At 42.6% G+C, this 24,014-nt stretch overlaps 1 protein-coding gene across 2 annotated transcripts in view; it reads right to left on the bottom strand.

Moving 5' to 3' along the window:
* Positions 1 to 24,014, bottom strand: part of UNC5C (unc-5 netrin receptor C) — a 375,760-nt gene that overhangs the window by 125,292 nt on the left and 226,454 nt on the right. For both annotated transcript variants that reach the window (XM_050944017.1, XM_050944016.1), the window contains exon 2: positions 8,948 to 9,169. In XM_050944017.1, coding sequence (XP_050799974.1) covers positions 8,948 to 9,169 — 222 coding nt within the window. The remainder of the gene's footprint in view (positions 1 to 8,947; positions 9,170 to 24,014) is intronic.

Genomic DNA, 24,014 nt, shown 5'->3' on the forward strand with positions numbered 1-24,014 from the left:
CAGTGTTCTTAATCCACACAATCTAATAAAACTTAATTTATCTGAAGTAATTAGGAAGTGCTTTATTATGATATTTTCCCCTGCTGTGTGAAGCATTTGGGATTTTTGTAGTGTAAAGGTTGCTTTCACATCTGCAAAAGCATCCACCATCTTGAATTTGTGTCTCAGAACACAGCAATTCCCTATTCCCAATTCTGAAGCATTAAAAACTACTGTTTATCTGTACAGTTGTGTTATTTTCACTATATTCAAGCTAAAAGTAGAAAGCTTTTTCCACTTTGAAAAATAGCCACAGGGGTCTTGCTGTTGGCTGCTACCTTTGTCTTGATCCACAGAGGGCCAAGTTCCCTGCAGCTGGTTTTGAAGCTGTAAAAGCTGTGGGGTAGATAAAGCTTTTATTGTACTAATGATGCTTATTCTCACACAATCTTCATCTTCATGAGAGGTTCCTATATGGCTACTGGGAGAGCCGTGGAAGAAGAGGGAGGCTTGAGTGACATTTAAAGTGACAGCACTCTCAAATGTTTTTGTGTGGTGGTGATGGGGGGAACATTTGTATGGGTTTATTATTAGTTATTATTATTATGCATTAAAAAAACAACACTGTATTTTACTGAAGAGTTACGGACCTGTGGAGAAATACAGCTATCAAGTTTTTCATCACCAGTGGACAATGTTTTAGGACATGTATGTTTACACTCTCTCTCTCAGTTATAACACCCTCCAGTCAAACGACAGTCGGGACAGAAATTGGCATGGTTACTGATGTGCTACCATCAGTTTATGTATAGTGCTCATACTTGCCAACATTTGAAAACTATTAATAGGAATAAAGGGATGTATTCTTAAACTTCATTGAAATGTATTTGGACTAGGAGAGAGTATCGGAGGGGGAAAAGTAGAAAACTGGCAATATTTTGCTGAAAAATAGTTATTCTAAATAAGGATGGTTGGTATTTCTGAAGGTTTTGATTTGACAAAATATGAACAGTAAAAAAAGGTCATGACAATAACATAATGAAAAGAACAATCCTAATTTATAATTTGTGGCAACCCTTATTAAAACAACACTACAGTATTCTACCCTCATGATCCAAAACACAGCAGGCTACACAATAGCAATACTCTAGCATTTGGGACCATTAATGTCGGAGGCCATTTCTTTAGTATTTTTAATAAGGGATACCAACAAATTTGGTAATGGAAGTAGCTTTTCTTTCTGCCCTTTAGAGACCTACCTAAAAATACAGTGAATTGAGAGGTGATGCCAGAACAATGAGAGGGAAAGTGAGGTTTAGGAGGGAAGATAAGCTTGAAAGAATGTGTGGGAAAGGGTGTGGAAGATGACAAAAAGGAACATCTGTACACACAAATAATAAGAAAAAACATTACATATGACAAGTCCATCTTGGGATTAGGGTGACCAGATGTCCCGATTTTATAGGGACAGTCCCGATTTTTGGGTCTTTTTCTTATATAGGTTCCTATTACCCCCCACCCACTGTTCTGATTTTTCACATTTGCTGTCTGGTCACCCTGCTTGGGATTGTATTATGACAAGCCACTTTAAGCTCTGTTCTTGGAGTTCTTGATGTTACAAGGAATTATAGTCATGGCAATACATGGTCTCATGCCCATTTTTCTATTTATATTTACTCCATCCTAGAGCTATTTTCACACAGAAATGATGAGTCTTACATTTTTTCTACTGAAATAAATATTTCTTGAGTGGAATTGAAGTAAATTACCTTTTTCAGAACTAGCTTTTGTTTTTTTTTTTTTAACAAAAATGTGTTACAGGTCAAAAGGAGCATGAGTCAGGCAATCCTCATTGAATAGTCAAAACTCCACACCACTAGTGCAGTAGCTAAAATAAGGAATGCTGGTGGCATCTAAAAGAAGCTGTGCTTAATAGATTAAGGGAGCCTTGACATGAGAGTAATGCAGATTTTCCCAGTCCCCTCAAAATGCTGTGGTATAAATACCCGAATAAGCAGTTTTCATTTTATGTATGTACACTTAATTAGTACTTGCTTAAAATGGCACGGTGACAGCATTGCAAACGGAAGTGCTGTCTTTATCCATGGAAGTGGAAGTACATGAAGTATTTTGCAAAGAAAGAACACATTGGAAGTTTTAGCTTTTTGTCAATATTTTGTAACAGACAGAAATACTACTTTCACCAGAGTGTAGTTTTGTGAATCCAGTTCAGGGCAGGCAAATAAAGAGCCCAGGGAAGCATTTAAGAAGAGAAGCTTTGAAAAATAGTAACAAACCCCCATATTCTGGCCTTACCGTTGTAGGCAATGTGGATTAGGGGAGAAGAGCAGAGAAGTAGTCATCAAATGGATGTTCCTTGAGCCATTCTGCTTGCTGAGGACAGAATGGCTCAGGAGAGGCATTTGCTATGAACCATTCTTTACTGCTGCTCCCAAAGGAAGTGTGCACTCCCACTAGAGCCTGCTACTGAAGGCAGTTGTGAACAGAGGAATTGGAGACCTGGTTTGACTCCAAACAAAATGACTCCAAAGGGGCATGGTCCTCTTCTTTGGTGGCATGGCCAGGCCTCAGACTCCCTATGCCTCCTCTCCGCCAGTGAGTTCCACTGTGCAAGTTAGAGGGATCCCCCGCCTAGCACTCGAAGGACCTTATTCTGCTGTGTTCCTTCTTGGGAGCTTTGAAGAAGGGATTAACAGACGCCATATGCCCTCTTCTCCCTGTGCACCTGAGCAAGACAATGCATAGGCAAAACACTAACATTAGCTAAATGACTCATAGACTCAGACTCTAGGACTGACCTAAAGTATCTATTTAGTTAGCAGCTGCAGCACTAGGAAATAATGGTTTCAAATGTTCTTTTCTCCTTGGTTGAAGGAGATGGAGACGGAGACGAAGAGTATATTGGGGGCACTGCAATGTATAACAAGAGAGTGCCTATAGAGCATTTCTGGATATTTCTGCAGAAATCATTCTAAAATATATACAAACTGAAAAGGACAAAAAACCAGAAGTAAGTTCTCTGTGGGCTTGATTCTTTTCTGTTGTGCATCCAGTGCAGTCCATTTTGATTTGGTAGCATTTAACCTTGCTTTGAACACATGTAAAGCACTATACAAGATGTAAAGTCCTGGAGACGCGATGCATGTGTATCTGCATTGCTGTCTGCAGAAATGGGAAATATTTTCACATAAAAAGCAAATGCACCAACAATTCCTCATCCACAATCATTTTCAGTTGCACAATAATTCAAAGTAAAAAATGTGCACAAATCACACTAATGATTATTGATGCTCTTGCCCTTCCTGTGCTGTATCAATGACATTATCTTGGCCCCAAAAGCACTAGTTCTGCAGTATTTGTTTCCTTTCTTTGTTGTTATCTTGTATGATAGTAGCTCAGAACATTAAATATGTGCCCTTCTTCCTACTTTCATCTTCTCGCTTTAAAACAAAATATCGCCAATGTTCACTTGAATATATTTTATTTTGTTCTGTGTTAATATCAAAATACTGCAGTAAAAACATAAAAAAGGACTGCATTCTGGCTTGCCATTTCATGCATGCATGAAATGATGAGGCCAGATATCCTGTACACTGATGAAGAACAAAGCACCCATTTGGACATCTTTAAGAAAATGCTTAACTTTTAATAGAGGAAGAAAATTCCAAATGGGCTGAAGATCAAAAATAGAGTTCAAAGCTCTTCCAGATAAGACACTTCTGTTTTCTTGGAATGGACTCTAAGTGTATTTGCACAGTTCTATTACTAGGCTAATTTAATTTAATAAATAAGTCTAGAACATCCTGTCACCTTTTACTATTTCTCAGCGTCTCTGATCAGTTGCAATAGTTCCTATGGAGATTGGCTGAGTCCATATGCATACTCTCTGAGACTACTAATCTTTAGTTACTGCTCTAAAATACTCCATGGCGCAAAGCACCTACATAACATCCCAACTTTGTAATAATAACTTCCTCAACTTACACAGAGAAGAGATATAAATGTTTCTTTTTCTCTTAAAAAAAAATAACTCTCCTACACTATTTACTATATCTGTCCAGCAAGTCTTTTTGTTAGGAGTAGGACTGCACCCTGATTCTACATCCTATGTCACTGCTGGCATACCACCCGGCATATGCTGTGCAGCCTTAGCATTTATTAATGCTAAACAAATTTCCCATATCAGGGAGATCCACAACTGTTTTTGTACAAGTTTCATTCACAGTGTTTCCAAAGCTTCAGAGTTCATGGACAGCTGAAAACTTATTTCTCTCTCCTTATGTTTTACCTTTTCACTGGAAGATAAGTTACTGCACCAAATACTTTTAGCATTACACCTTTATTTCATATTCTTCTCTCTTCTCTGTATTCTGATTACTTTTTTTAAAGTAAAGAATGCATGATTAGACTTTATTCTTTTGCTTCTGCATTTCATTAACTTTTAGTCTTGTTCTTCTTGTCATTGCTTTGCTACAAGAGGACTTAAGAGTGAAAATCTGGTTCTCAGATGACATTTTAGAAACAACTCAGCAGAGCTTTCCTGCTTGTTGTTTGAGGGATAGCATGGCAAAACCACAGCAAAGAGAAATGTGCCTATGTCTCAGTCACTCCGGTCATATGACTGACATGGAAGGATGAAACTCAAGCAGCATTCAGAATAAAAGCATTGTCAAGGCTGGTGCAAGGAAGTTTCACGCCCCAGGTGAAACTTCCACCTTGTGCCACTCCCCCACCCAGCTAACACCCCGACCCCCTGCAGCAGTTAACCATGCCCCCCCACTCCCACCAGAGGAGCCCCCCTGTGGCAGTTAGCCCAGCCCCTCACCCGGGGAGCCCGCTGCCCCCTGCCTGGGGAGCCCCCCCCCAGCATCTACCCCCCTCTTTGCAGCTAACCCCACCCAGGAAGACCCCCTCCATGGCAGCTAACCCTGCCTGGGGAGACTCCCCTCTCACCCCCGTGGCAGCTAACCCCACCTGGGGAGCCCACCCAGCTCATCTTGGCTCCGCCTCCTCCGCTGAGCACGCCGACATCGCTCTAATTCTCTTCCCTTCCCAGGCTTGCGGCACCGATTGGAGGAGACTTAGAGTGGGGGCTGCATGCTCAGTGGAGGAGGCAACGTGGAGGTGATCTGGGGCAGGGAGCAGTCCTCCTGTGCACCCCCCTCCCTTTACTGCGAGTGGTCCTCCTCGTGCCCCTCCGCCCCAGCTCACCTCCACTCCACCTCCTCGCCTGAGCGGGCTTTTAGGTGCCCTCAACCACTAGGTGCCCTAGGCGGCCGCCTAGTTTGCGTAAGTGGTTGCACCGGCCCTGAGTGTTGTATAACTGAAATCCTTTTTAGCTCTGGTTCATTATTATAGGCTTACTTGTGGCATTGACTGACTGTTAGTTGTGCTGGAGAACTGAATTGCCCTAGGGAGACTAAATTCCTCTCTGGGGCTCCCTGGCATGTGGAATAGGGGACACCTGCTGCTACATGCTCCTTGCATTCTCCCCAATTGCATATGTACTTAAGGGCACACTATGACTTTATGGATGGTGTCTATCTAACCTGTTTGGGGTAATGACCTCAATGAAATTGTGTTACGGAAGAAAAAAGGGGTGAGGGGGAGAGAAAACAACAGTTCTTATTGTTTGGCCTGACAAATATAACCCATCTGAGCAGACCAAGAAGTTACCAATATCTACCAGGTTGGAATTTGCTATACTGGTGGAGGAAACTAACAGAGGCTGCATAGGCCCAAGTATGGTGTAATCAATGCAGTGACCCAGTGACACATGAATGGGCAAAGCTCTTTGCTAACCTGATGGATGCAGGCTACTAAGCTGCTGATCTAGTATGTTTAATGATCGTAGGTTCTATTTCAGGCATGTCTATCATTTCTCAGAAATGAATTGCGGCCCATTATCTCATACAGCTTTTTCTCAAAGTCAACCAGCTCCAGACAAGTTTCTTCAATGGCTTTGCAAAAGGTGATATTATCTAAATCTATTACTTCAGGCTACCTTAAATATTTGTTTTCTCTTGCCTGCAAAGTCAATACGAATTCTCTTCCAGGGATTCTCAGTCCCATTTCCAATGATGGTAGGATGCGCCAGCAGACATATCACACTTTATGTCCATATCCAAACTTGGCTGCAAAATCCAGATTCCAAGGACAGCTTTCATTTCAACAATTCCAGTGTGGCTATCATGAAATTGTACTAACAATCTGATTTGCAAGGATTTTTGGTGGCCCCCTGCAGAAATTCCACAAGGTAGAATCTCTCACTACTGTGAGCTTAGTTTTTGGAAGTGGTTTAGGCTGTTCATCATTTAGAACATTCACAAAGCCTTCAGATATATCTTCTTTTAAGATAGGGACATTTACATTCTCTGCTGCAATTTCTTTTGCAGCATTGGGAAGATCTTCCAAAATCAGATTTTGAAAATGGGATTAGGTTGCAATGGATTTTTCACTTGTATTAGCAACCAGAATAAACACATCAGCAATTCTGTGTTTTTACTGATTATCTATAATGGATGGGAGTAGGGTGACCAGACAGCAAGTGTGAAAAATCGGGACAGGAAGTGGAGGGTAATAAAAGCCTATATAAGAAAAAGACCCAAAAATCAGGACTGTCCCTATAAAATCAGGACATCTGGTTGCCCTAGATGGGAGAAATATACCATGTTACTATCAGAGCCCATCTCTCTCTGTAATCTAGCAACTGCTCATATTTGGTCTAAACATTTTTATAGAAGCTATTTTCCCTAATCAATGTAAACTTCTTCCCTTTCTGAAACTCTAGACATGTTGTAATTCCAGATATTCTCAGACCCTCTTTTTCTATCTCGTCATAGTGGGTTTTTTTTTCCTTTAGTGAAGGCTCTGGGAATGAAGATGTTGGGTCCTTTTCCCATCTGGCACTTTACTTGGTAGAATTCCACCAACTGCATAGCTGAGACATGATGTTAACATTAGACACATGCTAACCTTCATGGGTTCTCCAGCTAAGCAGCTGGAATACTACACAAGTTTGGGAGATTTTCAGATTCGTTTTCTCTGCTTCTGTTCTGCATAGTCATATTTAGCCCAGTATTTCTAACCTGTGATCAAAATATACTCACGCAAATAGCAGTGACTTCTCAGTCTGTTCAAATGCCCTTTTCTCAGTTCAAACCCAAATGGGTGGTAGGTGCTGTCCAGAAAGGGGCCATAAGTAGGATGGTTAAAAGATTCCCTCATTTCTATTTGGGGTGCAGGAGAAAAAGGTAGCACTACTAGGTGTAATTTCTACCTCCATGTGCCATGGCAGCGGTAAATCTGAACTCATGAGCATAAAGATATATTTGGACACAACAAGCTGGCTTGCTTTGTTGACTGAGTACAAATGAATATTGCTACTGTTATTGTGCTCATCCACCCCATGGCCTTCAATGAAGAATAGGAAATGATTTGTTTTATCATTTGAGGCAGATGATCTACAGTTATTTTCCTTAAACTCACTGCTACATTATGAAAGCGAACCCAGATTTGGCATCTTTATGTGAAGTGTTCTTCCTCCTCCTGCTATCAGAAGCAATTAAGAGCAGGAGTTTAAAAAGAAACATTTAGAATAGTTTTTTCCTCTCGCCTACATGGACAGAGCACTATTGATTTCAATGGAGTTACACTTTATTTACCTCAGCGTAACTGAGAAGAGAATCGGGTCTCTAATTCTAAAAAGTGACCCTTGACTGCATTTTACAGTATAGGAATTATAGGCATTATTCAGTTTCTGAATGTTAATGCTAATAAACCTTATGGAAGAAATGAAATGAAAACTGAATTCACTGAAAGCCAGGGAAAGTTAATTCCAGTGGATTCCCAGTCTTACATAAACGATGGAATTAGGAGATGTACTAAGTAACTGAAGTATTCCCCTCTTCCAGTCTTCTTCCTGTACAGTCACTTTGCAACCTATTGGAAGATCCTATTACAACTAACAGTCAAACATAGCCAAAGGCTTTTTGTCCCCGATTCTCCTTTCTGCCACACTTCCCCCTCCCCTTTCTCTTTCTCAAGCTGCGCTTTTGAACTCTGCACAAATAAATGAGCTGAAACAAATAAAACCCAGGTCACATGAGACTTTCAAGACATCTGGTGGAGTTATTTTTCTGAATAATTAGACCAAGTGGTGGTGCAATTCCCAAATGAAAGCTACTTTCTTGCTTGATATTTGGTTATTTTTCATAGCCATCAAGACAGCAATAAGCCCTACTTCTCTCCCTTGCACGTGACTCAAACCTTATTGGATTACCAGTCTTTCCAAACTGGGACAATCACATCTTTGATACGGGCTTATTTATAGCTCAAGTTTTTAAGCCTCTTTGTTTCTTTTATATTTTGAGGGCCCTATTAATCTTCCATGGAAGTCGATGGGAGTTTTTGGCATTGATTAGATTAGGATTGGACATTTAGCCTCTTTCTTTCATTTCTTCCAGATTTACTATAGGTCTCTCTAGTACCAAGTCAACGTAGCAGGCTGCAGAATATAATAGAACAGCAGCCAGTTGCATGCTCTGGAGTTAGTATGTTGTTCCTGGCTGGGGGAATATTGTATCTTCCCATTATTTCTCTGCCTGAGGCTAACCGTAATTTCTCCTTTTCCATGTTCTCTTCTTTTAAACCTTCAACATAAGAGTGCTCCAAAAGCTCCTCAGAACTTGTCTAACATTGTGCTCCCGTAGTGTGACTACAAGTAATTTGGAATTGACTGATTAGAGAACTGAGCAAGGAAGTAGTGAGCAGCAGTATAGGTGGAGATATCACTGAGTTTTTTATGAGCACACAATTGGGCCGCATTCTCATTTTATGCTAAATCCATTTGACACCGCTCTGTCAGTGTAAATGAGAATCAGACCCAATAATGTTTTAATAGCAACCCCAATAACATGGTGAGAAAACAAACGCACAAATGCCTCACCAGAAGTTTCATCTACTCGCTCATCCACCACATGGTCCTTCTGATGAACCCATTCACTGTTGCACTTGAAATAGATCTGGGTGGCAGGGCTGGCTTTGCAGTACAAGTTCACAGGTTTGTTCTTTACGATGTAAGCTTCTTCAGGCTCAATGAGGAAATGAGGCAGAGGCTCTGGAGGATCAGATGGAAAGGTTTCTGGGAGTTCATGAAAAAAATCATCATCTGTAACAAAGAAACGGAGAGGGAAAATGCAGAAAGGTTAGGAAATTACAACAACTGAAATTCTGGCTGTGAAAGATTACAAGCGTTTCTAAAAAGCTCAAGGGAAGAGAGTGCCTTTTCAAGTGAAGAAATTACATGGGAAGTGTCCTTGCAATGGAGTTTAAACGCAGAGTTGTTTTCAGCCTAAAAGGCGTTTCCACTTAACACCCTGCTCTTTCTGTTTCTACTGGTTCATTCGCTAACTTTGTGTTTGTGAATGTCTCCTTTTTATTTGTCTTCAATGGCAACAGTAATGACAGAACATAGTTTTAGCACTTGGTTCTGTCACTTATTAAATCCCAGTACAAAATTCTGTTAACCTAAACTGATACTTGAGAGTACAAGACAAAGGCATAATTATTAGATACAAACATGGGCAATCATACCCCATTGTGATGCAGTAGGGAGCAGGGTGGATTGACCTGGGAATGTTGTTTAGTTTTACTGGGGCTGTCTACATGGGGGATCGGAGAGCAGGGGAAGACTTTAGATGAGGGACAGTACCTGAGCCTGTAACCATGAGCCAGGAGGTGGGTGGGGCGAGTCAACATCTTGGCCCGGGAAACTGGACAAAGGGAGAGAGCCTGCTGGAGGGGTTTTGGGGTTTTCAGTTTTGGGCTGGCTGGACAGAGGCAGGGAACCCCAAGTCTGGGGTCTAAGATCCTTGCCCCACAGAGGGACCTGGCTGAGGGGTCCTGGTTGTACCTACAAGCCCTGGTTGGGACTGTGTTCCTGTTGTCTAATAAAACTTCTGTTTTACTGGCTGGCTGAGAGTCACGGTGAATAGCAAGAAATGGGGGGTGCAGGCCCCTGACTCCCCCACCCTCCGTGACACCCATACAGTTCTGCACCCCTGATAGACGCGCACAAATACCACTTTGTGTGCATGCTAATTGAATATATGTGAACGCACATGGTCAGTAATGGCTTAGGATGTTACCTCTAGGTCTTTAGTATGAAACTGACCTAGGAGTAAGAGGCTGGGTCAGTTTCCATTCTATGCCTCTTCATTCATTCTTTGGCTTCTCTATTGAGAATGCTAACAGGGTGCCAAACTCTGATGCTTCCTTTTTCTAGTGTGTACACCTGCTCAATGCCCACTAAGGAAGTGGGACTGGTACCACTTAACTCACTTCACACAGAGCACAGAACTGTTACGAAATGGTACACTACAGACCTATTATGTGGATTAACAGAGGGCTTTGGTCTTCTTCAGTGCTGTCAAGCCAGCACTTTTCAGCAGGAGTAAATTCACAAAACAATTTATTTTTTTTAAAAAACAGTCCAATAAACTAGTGGAAACATTGAAAATGAGCTAATTCACATAGCTTCCTGCCTCTTACTCCATAAAACCCCTTTTTACAGCAAAGCATCATCTTTCCACCCCTTTCACAGGAGAAATCACCAAGCTCAGAGAGTGACAATTCACTGGAGAATACTCCGCTTCCCATCGACTTGCAAAACTCTTGTCAACATGCAAGAACATTCAAGATGCTCACAGCGGTAAAGGGATGAGAGAACAATAACTATTGACAGATCCATCAGCAAGAAGCTGACAGTCCTGAAGGCCTCATTCAATCTCCTCTTTTCTGCCTCTGAAGCAGTTATCATTATACACAGTGATGGACGTTGGTGATGATCAATAAAGCATCACCGAATATCAAACTAAAAATACTGCAGAAGGTTAGCTATCCTCTTCTTGTCAGTCTCCATGAAGATTAAATGTCAGACAGTTACCTTTCTTTACTTTAGGTATACCAATTTTTTTGTGTCCAGAATTACAAAGGGTATGAAAGCCTTTCCTTCCAGTTACTGCTGTTGTAGAAAGACAGATAAGGAACAACAACAACCGATGAAAGAAGCTGGAGAAGTAGATAATACAGTACCTATCTACTCAGCTGTATAGAATTACACATACATCTTCATTAGGCATGAGAAAAATCTTACAGAGTTTGAGGTTTTATGAATCTTTTGAACTATTTATGAATCTCAGATCTGTAATATGAGTTCACACACCTTTTCTCATTTTATTTGAAACAGGTTTTTTTCTCTGAAGAAGTGTTTTGTTTTTTATTTACCCACGAAAGCTTATGCCCAAATAAATCTGCTCATTTTTAAGGTGCCACCGGACTCCTTGTAGTTGTTTTCTCCATTAGGGTGTTTCAGTTTAAAAACAATAATGGGCTTGACTCACCTCTGCATTACTCCATTGAATGATGGAGTGGTGAATAAGACTAGTATTTTTCTATCAGAGGGAAAACCTCTGCTATAAAATAACAGGGACAAAAGGACTCCAACTTCCTTACCAAAAGCTAGTCTGCTGTAGGCAGGTGCCCTGCACATAGTATTAAAAAAAAACAGATTTAATTTTCATTAGATTTTTTTCCCTTTCATTATTTTCCTCTGTGGTTTTGTTTTCACTCCAACCACCTTATGTTCCACTTTTCAACCTATTTCTGCACCTGCTCTCTCGAGATTAGATTTTTCTCTCTGCTACCTTTTTCTCCCCAGTGTTTCCAGAGTGTAATATGAAGTTAAAAGCATGAGTTTGATTCAAAGTTTGGAATTCATGATGACAGCAGGTTTGAGCTAAAGCAAGGGGAATTTGTCCCTCTCTACTATTCTTCTGCTCATAATGCATACAAACATACAGATAAACATACACAGACATTAGAGATGAATCATTTCACTTGAATTGCCACAGGATATATCTTTTCCTTCTGGTCATTTATTTGCAAATTGATGAGCAGACAGATGGAAACTAACAAAGCACACATATGTTTTATAATTAAACAAGTATTGCTTCACTAATTTCTGGTGACTGGAAAAACAAATGTATTTATTTTCATCAATAGATCTCAGCACATCATCGAAGACAACACTTATGCTATCTGAACAATTAACCAGTTCTTATCAAAGATGTATCTGGAAGCTCCAAAAAAGGCAAAGGAGAGGAAACTGGGTCAGAGGGAGAGAGATTTCCTTCCTTATATCCTAAAGTCTGAGAGATCAATCTGAAGAACGTGTGTAGGCTTTGGGCTGCTCTGCTGAACGTGCCCATTTCTAGCATTTAAATAGTGTTTTTATTTTCAAGTGGATTTTCTAATACTGTTTATTACAAACTCAGCCTCTCTTCTTGATTGCTGGGAAATGGGCAGGGCATACCATATACACCCCGCCAGAAGCCCAGGGCAGTTCTAGCTCATAAAATGCTTGTTGTGAGAAGCCAGTTTTCTTATTTAACCTTAATATACCGTATAATTCCTCATCGCCATTATATTTTAACAAAAGTTACATTACAATCAAGCCCAAATTTATTCTTTCCCGCTGTGCTATCTTCAGACCCCGGCATCCGAACCACATTCAGATAGATGTTTGTGAGATAGGCGGTCACCATTCTCACACATGCAGATAAAGCACACATACAGAAGCTCTGCCATCCAGTGATACTGGTTTTCTTTTAATATTTGTACATTTAAGAGAATCAAAACAGATAAGACACTTTTTTTTTTACATTTTCCACAGAGAGGCATTTTCATTCATTTGCAGGCCTCCATGCTTATTATGATTGAGCGAGTTAATATTATATGGAACAAAAACTTAAAAGAGGAATGTCTACAATGCAAACATGATTGAATTTTGCTGTATTCAACAAAGGAAAACAATCATATGACAAAGCTAGCCTCATCTCCATCAACATTCAGGGTCTCTAACCCATGTGTCTGCTGCACACTGCTAAGAGGTAATAAGGCAGTCTTATCAGGCTGTGAGAATCAGAGCTGGAACTCAGTTTGTGCTTCTAAGTTCCCAGTAGTGATTAGCTCTCCTGCTGCAGGAAAGCAAAATGTTGTTCATTCTCCCCCAGACAGAGAAACTGAGGTTTACAAGTTCCATCTATTTATAGTGTAGAAACTGCTGTGTTGGGGAACCAAGTTACAACAGGGCAGTCCCTGACATAGGTAAAACAGTGTCTGGTCTTGCAGTACAGATGGGAACAACTGGCTTTTAGCCATGCTGCAGATTCATGCCACAGTCTCACTAAGGGCTTGTCTACACTACCTGCAAGATCGGTGGGCAGTGATCAATCCAGCGGGGGTCGATTTATCGCGTCTAGTCTAGACACAATAAATTGAGCCCTGAGCGCTCTCCCATCGACTCCGGTATGCCACTGGAGTGACAGGCGCAGGCAGAGTCAACGGGGGGAGAATCAGCAGTCGACTCACTACAATGAAGACACCGCAATCTAAGTATGTCAACTTCAGCTATGTTATTCATGTAGCTGAAGTTGCATAACTTAGATCGATCCCAGATAGCAGTTTTCAGGTATCTAAAAGGGTGTCACAAGGAGGAGGGAGAAAACTTGCTCACCTTAGCCTCTAAGGATAGAGCAAGAAGCAATGGGCTTAAACTGGGAGATTTAGGTTGGACATTAGGAAAAAGTTCCTAACTGTCAGGGTGGTTAAACACTGGAATAAATTGCCTAGGGAGATTGTGGAATCTCCATTTCTGGAGATATTTAAGAGTAGGTTAGATAAATGCCTATCCAGGATGGTCTAGACAGTATTTGGACCTGCCATGAGGGCAGGGGACTGGACTCGATGACCTCTTGAGGTCCCTTCCAGTTCTAGAATCTATGAATCCCCCCCAGTGTTTACCAGGCCTAAGATCCAAAGGTTAGATTGCTTTGTTTAGGGACAGCCCTTTGTTAGGGGTGGATGGAGGTCTTACAGGAAAATCTTGATTCAGACACCTTATAAAGTTTTACAGAATGTGATTCTTTACATTCCCTGACAGCTGTGCTGTAGCCATCATCCAGCCATCACATTATCTGCTTTGGGAGGCTCATGGTGGCCACCTGGTATAAAAACTCTACTCCCCAGACTACCAGGGTCACAAGGTTGTCTTCTCATTCCCTTGAACATCTGTTCAGGATCAGCTACAATATGTCGCCTGGAATGTAGCATGATTCTGGAACATAGTTACAACTATAGCGGGGCAGAGATTGGAAAATTTGTTTTATGGAGGATTTTGAAATTAGTTTATGTTGTGCTTAGGATAACTGGAAAATGGCAAAAATCTCTGCAAAAGAAAATTAAGGAAAAAATTGTTTCAGCTTGATCTAAACATTTAGTTTAGATTTTGACATTATTTTATAATAGATAGCATAACACAAAATTAAAAAAAATTCAAAATAAAGTCCTCTGGAAAGGAATAATTGACATGTCCCATTTTGACACCGTCATGGCTTTCTTCCTTTTTATCCCCTTCCAAAATGAAGTTTGTGAGAAATCAAGACATTTTTGTGAAGTATTTATATTTCAATGGAAAACTGTTCTGTCAAAGTTTATCTGACCAACTTGTTAGAATACAGTTCAGTCCTAAATCTGTAAAATCAACTGTGTTTCAGCCACATTACGGAGGTAGTGTTATAACCAGGCCTCACAATAATGGCTATTTCTACAATGTAGATGGGACTTAAAACACCATATTTGTGTGTGCGTGTCTGTGTGTCTCTTATGATGTTGGCATGTCTGTGGCTGTACATATAAAAGGGAGTGCTTGCCCAGCATTCTGATCTGTGGCTTCCAAAATACATCCCTTGGACATTTTAATAATGCATCCCATGGAAATGCAACAAAGAGGCACGCTTTGTGTTATCTCTGGACTTATCTCAACTTTTCTAACCATTCCAGGAAAAATACCCATTCAAGAATGGTCTGTAAAAGAATTATACCTTTAAACAGAGAACCATGTGCTTGATTTTCAATTACTCTGTCAATGCCCTGTGTAACGTGCCCCCTGGATCAAACACAAATACTCAGACATGAGTGCTCTCCTACATAACAGGACTCCATTTGTGCCCAATTATTGCAAACTGAGTTTACTTCTGTAAAATGTCACATTCATCTTTATTTTCATGTAATAAAATGTACAACCCAGCTGTTGTTATTGACTGCTCCACACTCCCAAGACAAAAGACCTGATTAATGAAAATGCTAACCTGGTTTCACTCATGCAATTCATTCGTACTAAGAAAATAAATTTACCAAAACCACCTTCATCTATAAATTTAGTGTTGAATTTATACTTTAATGGCTTCTCTGGATTTAGAGATGCTATTTTTACCTCCCTCCTTTAACATCCTACAACAGTGTTTTGGAAAAAAAACAGTGGGCCACATCCAAACTTAGTGAAAATGAGTGAAATGCAGTGGAAGTCAATAGAGCTGCAGCAATTTACACCAGCTAAGGATCATACACAGGATAGACCTGTGGGAAGATTATATTTTAATCTTTATTTTAGGCAAAAATACCCTGTTTGGGCATTCATTTTTGAAACTGTACGTAATGCAGCACTGTTTGCATTAACATGTGAGAAAGGAAGAGTTTATGGTATGTTTCACTTTTTATGGACAAGTATTCCAGCTCTAATTCAGGGTTGGAAAATATTGTACTCAGTACACCAGTTTTACTACTATATATCAAGCTTTAATTCTCATCAGCCCAGCACTTAACTCACTATATTTCTGAATTGCAGACTTAAAGTATTATTGCTTATATCAAAATACATAGGACCATTATCTCTTTGTCTGGGACTTGAAGCAAATTCTTCTCAAATGGAATTTACTTCAGAGTGATTCAAGAGCAATTTAAAATGAATGGTTGCAAAGCTAATTTCATTTGCATTTGGATGCCCATCACTCAGTGAGCTCATTCGTGATACAATAAAGGCAGCTGGAGTTAACTGTATGTATGAGATTTCTGCTAAGTTTTTAATGTTATGATTAAAAAACTTTCTGGAGCAACAAGTCCTATTTACTGTGAAATTAACAGCAGGTGCTAGCTCTGTAATATTGTGATTGTGGTAATCATTTGTTTTACGGGAGAAACATTTTACAGAAAGGTAACTGGTAATTCCTTTGGTTGTAGTTCTCTTTCCCTATAAAGGGCACACAACTGTCTGTTACAGCTATCCCCCTATTCCATTTTGTTTCTTACAGCTGTCCCCATACTCCATTTTGTTTTTGTTCTCCTCCTATGGCAACCCTTCCCTGGCTGTTAAGTTGTTTACCAGGGCCACTGCCCTTCTCAAAGGGAGGGCCCCTTAAGTTGTTTACCAAGAGCCATTGCCCTTCTCAAAGGGATGGCCACTTGTGCTGCGTGCTAAGTGGAACCACTGCCCTGTTCAAAGGGTTAGTCCTGTTATCACCTTGTTGAACCTGGGCTTGGTGTAGGGCAGGCAATGTCCAGAGCTGCAAGACCTATTGTGTTTTTAAGATCCTGGGCATGAGTCATAGGCCTCATGTGCTTTTGAGTCACCTACTGCACAGGACTCTGCCCAGGCATGTCTCTGTGCTCACCTGCCTGGTTTTTCCCTGTGCCTCCTCCCCTGTGACAGAGGGAGCCTATCAGGATCACTGGTGGGAAACTGCCTAAGTTTGCCTTTAAAAACAGACATTTTTGAAACAAACATCAGAAAGGTTCCTGCATTGCTGCCTGGTCTGATCAGCCAGGGGTTTTGGGGGGTCCTTTCTCCGCTCTCGTTTTATTTTTGAGCGTACCCCCGGTTTTTAAACCTCCCTCCACGAAGAACGAATTGCTGCCTGAGCGGTCTCCTGATTATCGAGACCGTACCGAGCCCTCCTTGCTTCTTCTGATGTTGCTGCTGCTTCTGCCTTTGCTGCTGCCTTGGGGACTGGTAAGAATCCGTCTGTAAAACTTTCCATACTTGGAAAACCTTGGTCTGTGTCTTAAAACCTCTCAAACTCCGCGGTGCTTTGCTGCTAAAAATAAGCTTGTGCCACTGCTAAGCTCTGCTACCTGCTTTCAGCTGTATCCACTGCTGCAGTCACCATCCCTTGGCTTCCTTGGGGGCTGCCTTGGGAGCTGTATCCTGGGCACATACCACTCTGCCCTCTGTGACTTCCCCATAGCATAAGGTGCACCGTAGGTTTTGCTTTTTAGTTTAATAAGTCATAGTTTGTTAAGATTGTAGAGCCTGTAAGTTTCACCTGCCTTGTTATAGTTTGCTGTTTTGTTGCTCTGTATAGTTGCTTGTTATAGTTTGCTTAGAATTGTGATATTTGTTGTTTTGCCTAGTCGTTGATTAAGATAGATTTAAAAAAGCCATTGCCTGGTTGTATTCTGTACCTGTTTTATTACTTTGTATAAGGTGCTTGTAATTTATATAAGTTTAATTAAGTTAGAGGATAGATAAGGTTTTTACTACTTGAATTCGTCTTCTCGCTGTCCCAATCTCTCCCTGAACTTTCCTGTGTCTGTTTTTCCCCCGCTCCAATCTCCCCCCTGTGTACTTCTCCATGTTGGAGGAGCAGGTTTTTGTAGTTTTCGTAGTTTGTGGTGTTTGTGTGTGAGTGAGTGTGTGTGCAGGCTGCTAGGGGCTGTGTGCTGGGAGCGAGGCTGAGCCCTGAGTTGGGGGTGGGGCTTACCTGATTAGGGGTCCTATATAAGGAGCCAGGCACTCAGGCAGCGGCACAGTCAGCTGCAGCGAACAGAGCGGCTAACAGGGGAGTTTCAGTGGGAGTTTCCAGGGGGAGGTTGCAGGGGAGACCAAGGCAGAGGAACCAGGAAGGCAGACCAGGGAAGAGGCAGGGGTCTGCCAGCAGCCCAGCGCTTGTTGGTGGCCTGCGGTGCGGTGTGAGCTATGGATTGCCAGGCACAGAGTTGCAGCGCTACGATGGAGGCGGAGGCAGCAGGTGCAGACACACTGAGGATGACCGGATGCGGTAGCTGCGGCATGTACATGGTCCTAGAGGGAGCACCTGAAAGGAGTTTCATCTGCATGAAGTGCCGCCTGATAGAGCTGCTGGAGGAAAAGGTAAGAGGACTGGAGATGCAAGTGGAAACTCTGGCTGAGTTTAGAAGGGGATTTGAGCAGATGATGGAACACAGACATGATGAGGCACAGGGGACAAGCTCAGACGAGCGGATAGAAGCAGAACCAAAGGACTCTGAGGAGGGGCTGCTGGGTGAGGAAAGTGGACGGTGGAAGCATGTGACTAGGAGAACCAGGCAGAGGAAAAGACGGGCCAGCGATGGAGAAATAGAACTCAGGAACAGGTTTGCTGAGTTGGGAAATGAAGATGGAGCACAGCAGGCTGCTGAAGGAGAAAGGGCGAGGAAGAAGAGGCGAGCAGCTAGTCCTGCAAAAGGAGGGGAGGAGTCGATGGAGGCGACACCAAGTACGAGCCCTAGGAGGATTGTAAGGGCGAATACAAATCGAGAGGAATCACGGCCAGCTGCTGTGGGGGATAGACCGCAGAATCGCACTGTCGCCAGGAAAAGGCAAGTCTATGTGATTGGAGACTCTTTACTGAGAAGAGTAGACAGGCCTGTAACTAGACCTGATCGGGAGAACAGAATGGTGTGCTGTCTGCCAGGGGCTAAGATACAGGATGTGGACCTGAGGCTGAATACGATCTTAGCGAGAGCGGGAAAGAATCCGTTGATTATCCTTCATGTGGGAACGAATGATACGGCTAGTTACTCGCTGGACTGTATCAAGGAGGACTATGCCAGACTGGGGAAGAGGCTCAAAGACATCGAGGCTCAGGTGATCTTCAGTGGGATTCTGCCAGTTCCTAGAGCGGGGCAAAGAAGGAGTGACAAGATTATGGCGATCAACAGATGGCTCAGGGAGTGGTGTTATAAGGAGGGCTTTGGGATGTACGGTCACTGGGAAGCGTTTACGGATAGACGACTGTTCGCTCAGGATGGACTTCATCTAAGCAAGGAGGGAAATAGAATTCTAGGATGGAGGCTCGCCGACCTCATCAAGAGAGCTTTAAAACTAGGAAGTTGGGGGAGATGGTTGGGAGATGTTCGGGAGATCTCCATGCCGGAATATAACCTGGAGAGGGAAGTAAACAAAGTGAGAGGGGATACCCTTGCGGTCCCAAGATTTGATCCAAGGAGGAATAGTGGAGTAGAAACCAGAGTAACGGGTGATGCTGGTGGTAGAAGGTTTCTGCACGACGGGGGAAAGAATGTCACTGAAGCCAAACGCCAAAAATTAAAAGGTCTGTACACTAATGCGAGGAGCCTAGGTAACAAGATGGAGGAACTGGAGTTACTGGTGCAGGAAGTGAAACCGGATATTATAGGGATAACTGAAACCTGGTGGAATAGTACTCATGACTGGAGCACGGGTATTGAAGGCTATGTGCTGTTTAGAAAAGACAGGAAGAAAGGCAAAGGTGGTGGAGTAGCCTTGTACATCAATGATGAAATTAACTGTAGCGAAATAAGAAGCGATGGAATGGATAAGACAGAGTCTGTCTGGGCAAAAATCACACTGGGTAAAAAAGCAACTAGAGCTTCCCCTGAGATAGTGCTTGGGGTGTGCTACAGACCGCCGGGATCTGACTGGGATATGGATAGAGACCTCTTTAATGTCTTTAATGAAGTAAACACAAAGGGGAAATGTGTGATTATGGGGGACTTCAACTTCCCGGATATAGACTGGAGGACGAGTACTTGCAAGAATAATAGGGGTCAGATTTTTCTGGATGTGATAGCGGATGGATTTCTTCATCAAGTAGTTGAAGTACCTACGAGAGGGGATGCCATTTTAGATTTGGTGTTGGTGAGCAGTGAGGACCTCGTAGAAGAAATGGTGGTAGGGGACAACCTTGGTTCGAGTGATCATGAGCTGATTCAGTTCAAACTAGATGGAAGGATAAACAAATGTAGATCTGGGATTAGGGTTTTTGACTTCTCGAGGGCTAATTTTAAAGAGTTGAGGAAATTAGTTAGGGAAGTGGATTGGACGGAGGAATTAGTGGATTTAAATGCGGAGGAGGCCTGGAATTACTTTAAATCGCAGCTGCGGAGACTGTCGGAAGCCTGCATCCCGAGAAAGGGGAAAAAAAACCATGGGCAGGAGTTGTAGGCCAAACTGGATGAGCAAGCAACTCAGAGAGGGGATTAGACAAAAGCAGAAAGCTTACAGGGAGTGGAAGAAAGGCAGGATCAGTAAGGAAAGCTACCTTGGTGAGGTCAGAACATGTAGGGATAAAGTGAGGAAGGCTAAAAGCCGCATTGAACTGGACCTTGCAAAGGGAATCAAAACCAATAGTAAAAGGTTCTACAGCCACATAAATAAGAAGAAAACAAAGAAAGAAGAAGTGGGGCCGCTATACACTGAGGATGGAATGGAGGTTAAGGATAACCTAGGCATGGCCCAACATCTAAACAAGTACTTTGCCTTAGTTTTTAATAAGACTAGTGAGGAACCTTGCGATGATGGAGGGATGATAAACGGGAATGTGGATATGGAAGTGGATATTACTGCAACTGAGGTAGAGGCTGTACTTGAACAGCTCGATGGGACGAAGTCGGAGGGCCCGGACGATCTCCATCCGAGGATATTAAAGGAACTGGCGCGTGAAATTGCGAGCCTGTTAGCGAGAATTTTTAAGCAATCGATAAACTCGGGGGTTGTGCCGTATGACTGGAGGATTGCTAATGTAGTTCCTATTTTTAAGAAAGGGAATAAAAGTGATCCGGGTAATTATAGGCCTGTTAGCTTGACGTCTGTAGTATATAAGGTCTTGGAAAAAATTTTAAGGGAGAAAGTAGTTAAGGACATAGAGGTCAATGGTAATTGGGACGAATTGCAACACGGATTTACTAAAGGTAGATCGTGTCAAACCAGTCTGATCTTTTTTGAGAAGGTGACGGATTACTTAGATAAAGGAAATGCGGTAGATATAATTTACCTAGATTTCAGTAAGGCGTTCGACACGGTTCCGCATGGGGAACTGTTAGTTAAATTGGAAAAGATGGGAATGAATATGAAAGTTGTAAGGTGGATAAGGAACTGGTTAAAGGGGAGACTCCAGAGGGTCGTATTGAAAGGTGAACTGTCAGGCTGGAAGGAGGTCACTAGTGGAGTCCCTCAAGGATCGGTTTTGGGACCGATCTTATTTAACCTTTTTATTACTGACCTTGGCACAAAGAGCGGGAATGTGCTAATAAAGTTTGCGGATGACACGAAGCTGGGGGGTATTGCTAACACGGAGAAGGACAGGGATACTATTCAGGAAGATCTGAACCACCTTGTAAACTGGAGTAATAGAAATAGGATGAAATACAATAGTGAAAAGTGCAAGGTCATGCATTTAGGAATTAATAATAAGAATTTTGGATATACGTTGGGGGCGCATCAGTTGGAAGCGACGGAGGAGGAGAAGGACCTTGAGGTACTGGTTGATAGCAGGATGACTATGAGTCGCCAATGTGATACGGCTGTTAAAAAAGCAAATGCGATTTTGGGATGCATCAGGCGGGGTATTTCCTGCAAGGATAAGGAGGTGTTAGTACCGTTATATAAGGCGTTGGTGAGACCCCATCTGGAATACTGTGTGCAGTTCTGGTGTCCCATGTTCAAGAAGGATGAATTCAAACTGGAACAGGTTCAGAGACGGGCTACAGGGATGATCCGAGGAATGGAAAAACTGCCTTATGAAAGGAGACTCAAAGAGCTTGGCTTGTTTAGCCTGGCCAAAAGAAGGCTGCGGGGGGATATGCTTGCTCTATATAAATATATCAGGGGGGTTAACGTTAGGGAGGGAGAGGAATTATTTAAGTTTAGTACTAATGTAGGCACGAGGACGAATGGGTATAAACTGGATATTAGGAAGTTTAGACTTGAAATTAGACAAAGATTTCTAACCATTAGGGGAGTGAAGTTCTGGAACAGCCTTCCGAGGGAAGTAGTAGGGGCAAAAGACTTTCCTGGTTTTAAGACAAAGCTTGATAAGTATATGGAGGGGATGTTATGATAGGATCGTTAATTTGGGCAATTGATCTTGGATTACCACCAGATAGGTCTGCTCAATGGTCTGCGGGGAGATGTTGGATGGGATGGGAACTGAGTTACTGCAGAGAATTCCTTCTCAGGTGCTGGCTGGTGAGTCTTGCCCACATGCTCAGGGTTTAGCTGATCGCCATATTTGGGGTCGGGAAGGAATTTTCCTCCAGGGCGGATTGGCAGGGGCCCTGGAGGTTTTTCGCCTTCCCCTGCAGCGTGGGGCACGGGTCGCTTGCTGGTGGTTTCTCTGCAGCTTGAGGTCTTCAAACCAATTTTGAGGATTTCAATAACTCGGTCCTCGGATAGGGGTTGTTATAAAATTGGATGGGTGGGGTTCTGTGGCCTGCCTTGTGCAGGAGGTCAGACTAGATGATCAGATTGGTCTCTTCTGACCTATGAGTCTATGTCTCCCTGTGGTAACCCCTTGCTGCTTCCCCCCCCGTGTAACTTCCCAAACCCTTTGCTGCTTCTTTCCCTTTTTTTTGGGTGTCCCTCTAGCCCTTCTTTACAGCTCTCTGCTGCCTCTCCCTGTATCCCGTGTTCGTGTCCCCGCTCCTCCGCTGCCCCCCTACCGAAGATCACCATCACACTGCTCCGTTTGTCTTCACCCCGCTGCTCCACCACGTCCTTGAAGTGCTCTCCGCTGCTGCAACCTGCTTCTCCCCTCAGCCGTCTCCCCCATTCTCCACGTGCCTTCCCATCGCTTACACGTTCAGCGCCCTCCCCTCTTGCTGCTCCCAGACTCCCCTTAAGTGCGCTCCAGCTGCTCTTGTCTCCCGTACCTCCAGCCCGCAGGCTCCTGAAGACTGCTGCTCTGGGCTTCACCTCACAGGGCTTCAGAGTTTCTCTCTGCTTGCAGCTGCACTCTCCTCTCATTAGTTACCACTAATCACTCACTCCCCTCCCCCCTCCCACTTCTTGACCAAGCTTTTAGGTACACTCTTGCTATCACAGCCTCACAAGTTAAGTCAGTAATTTTCTACATTGCGTAATTTTACTTATCACCCATATTGTATTATTGCACTGTGACTCACATTTTACTTGTGGTTATAACACCCCATTAATTGCCTCCATTTTTCTAATATACTTTGTATACCATTTTTATATAGAAGCTACCATTTTATTTTGCATTCCACACTGTATCTAGAGTTTTTCCTATATAAAGTTGAGTTGCTTATTGACTGTACTGTATCCCATTGTGCTGAATCCCACTTACTGTACCCCACTGTTAAAACTCCCTACACTGTTCAATAAGAACCCCCCCTTATCATTGTCTATTGTAAACACCTTATACACCCCATACCATCCCATTTCACTGTTAAATTCCTACCACTTCCATTTTCCTTTAATAAAGAAATTAATTGGCACCCCACCTGTGTGGTAATTGCTCCCCAAGATCCCATATACCTGCAGGCAGGGACAACAACATTATGGTGCCAATCAACGGGAAGCAAGGAGGCAAAGAATTTGTCAATGGAGCCCTGTATGTGAAGTAATTTACATCCACTTTACAGCCCCTTTATAGTGCCAGAGCAGTTAAGGCGTGTCTTAGGCCAGATCCATATTAAAGACGTCTATTAGTTACCTATGTTGCTCAGGGGTGTGAAAAATCCACACTCCTGAGTGACATAATTATACTGACCAACCCACCTTGTAGGCAGCACTATGTTTACGGGAGAGCTACTGCCTGTGAGGGAGACAAATTAACTAAGCTAATGGGAGAAGCTGTAGTGAAAATAAGTCCTTAGTGCAGATGAGAATTAGTCCTTTCAGAGTGAGAAAGAAATAGAGAAACAAGAACAAGAGAACTCAAAGCAGATGAAATGATAGAAAGTAGGTGTAGAGGACTATGGTAAAAGGAATTACCAGTGCATAACGTTCCACTGTCATATGTCCCTATTCTTCCATCCTACCCCTACGGACAGTCAAGGACAAACGTGGATGTAATGAGCAGTACGCAGAGACGGAGGGC

This window comes from Gopherus flavomarginatus, chromosome 3 (genome assembly GCF_025201925.1).
Source record: "Gopherus flavomarginatus isolate rGopFla2 chromosome 3, rGopFla2.mat.asm, whole genome shotgun sequence".
NCBI classification, from domain to species: Eukaryota; Metazoa; Chordata; order Testudines; family Testudinidae; genus Gopherus; species Gopherus flavomarginatus.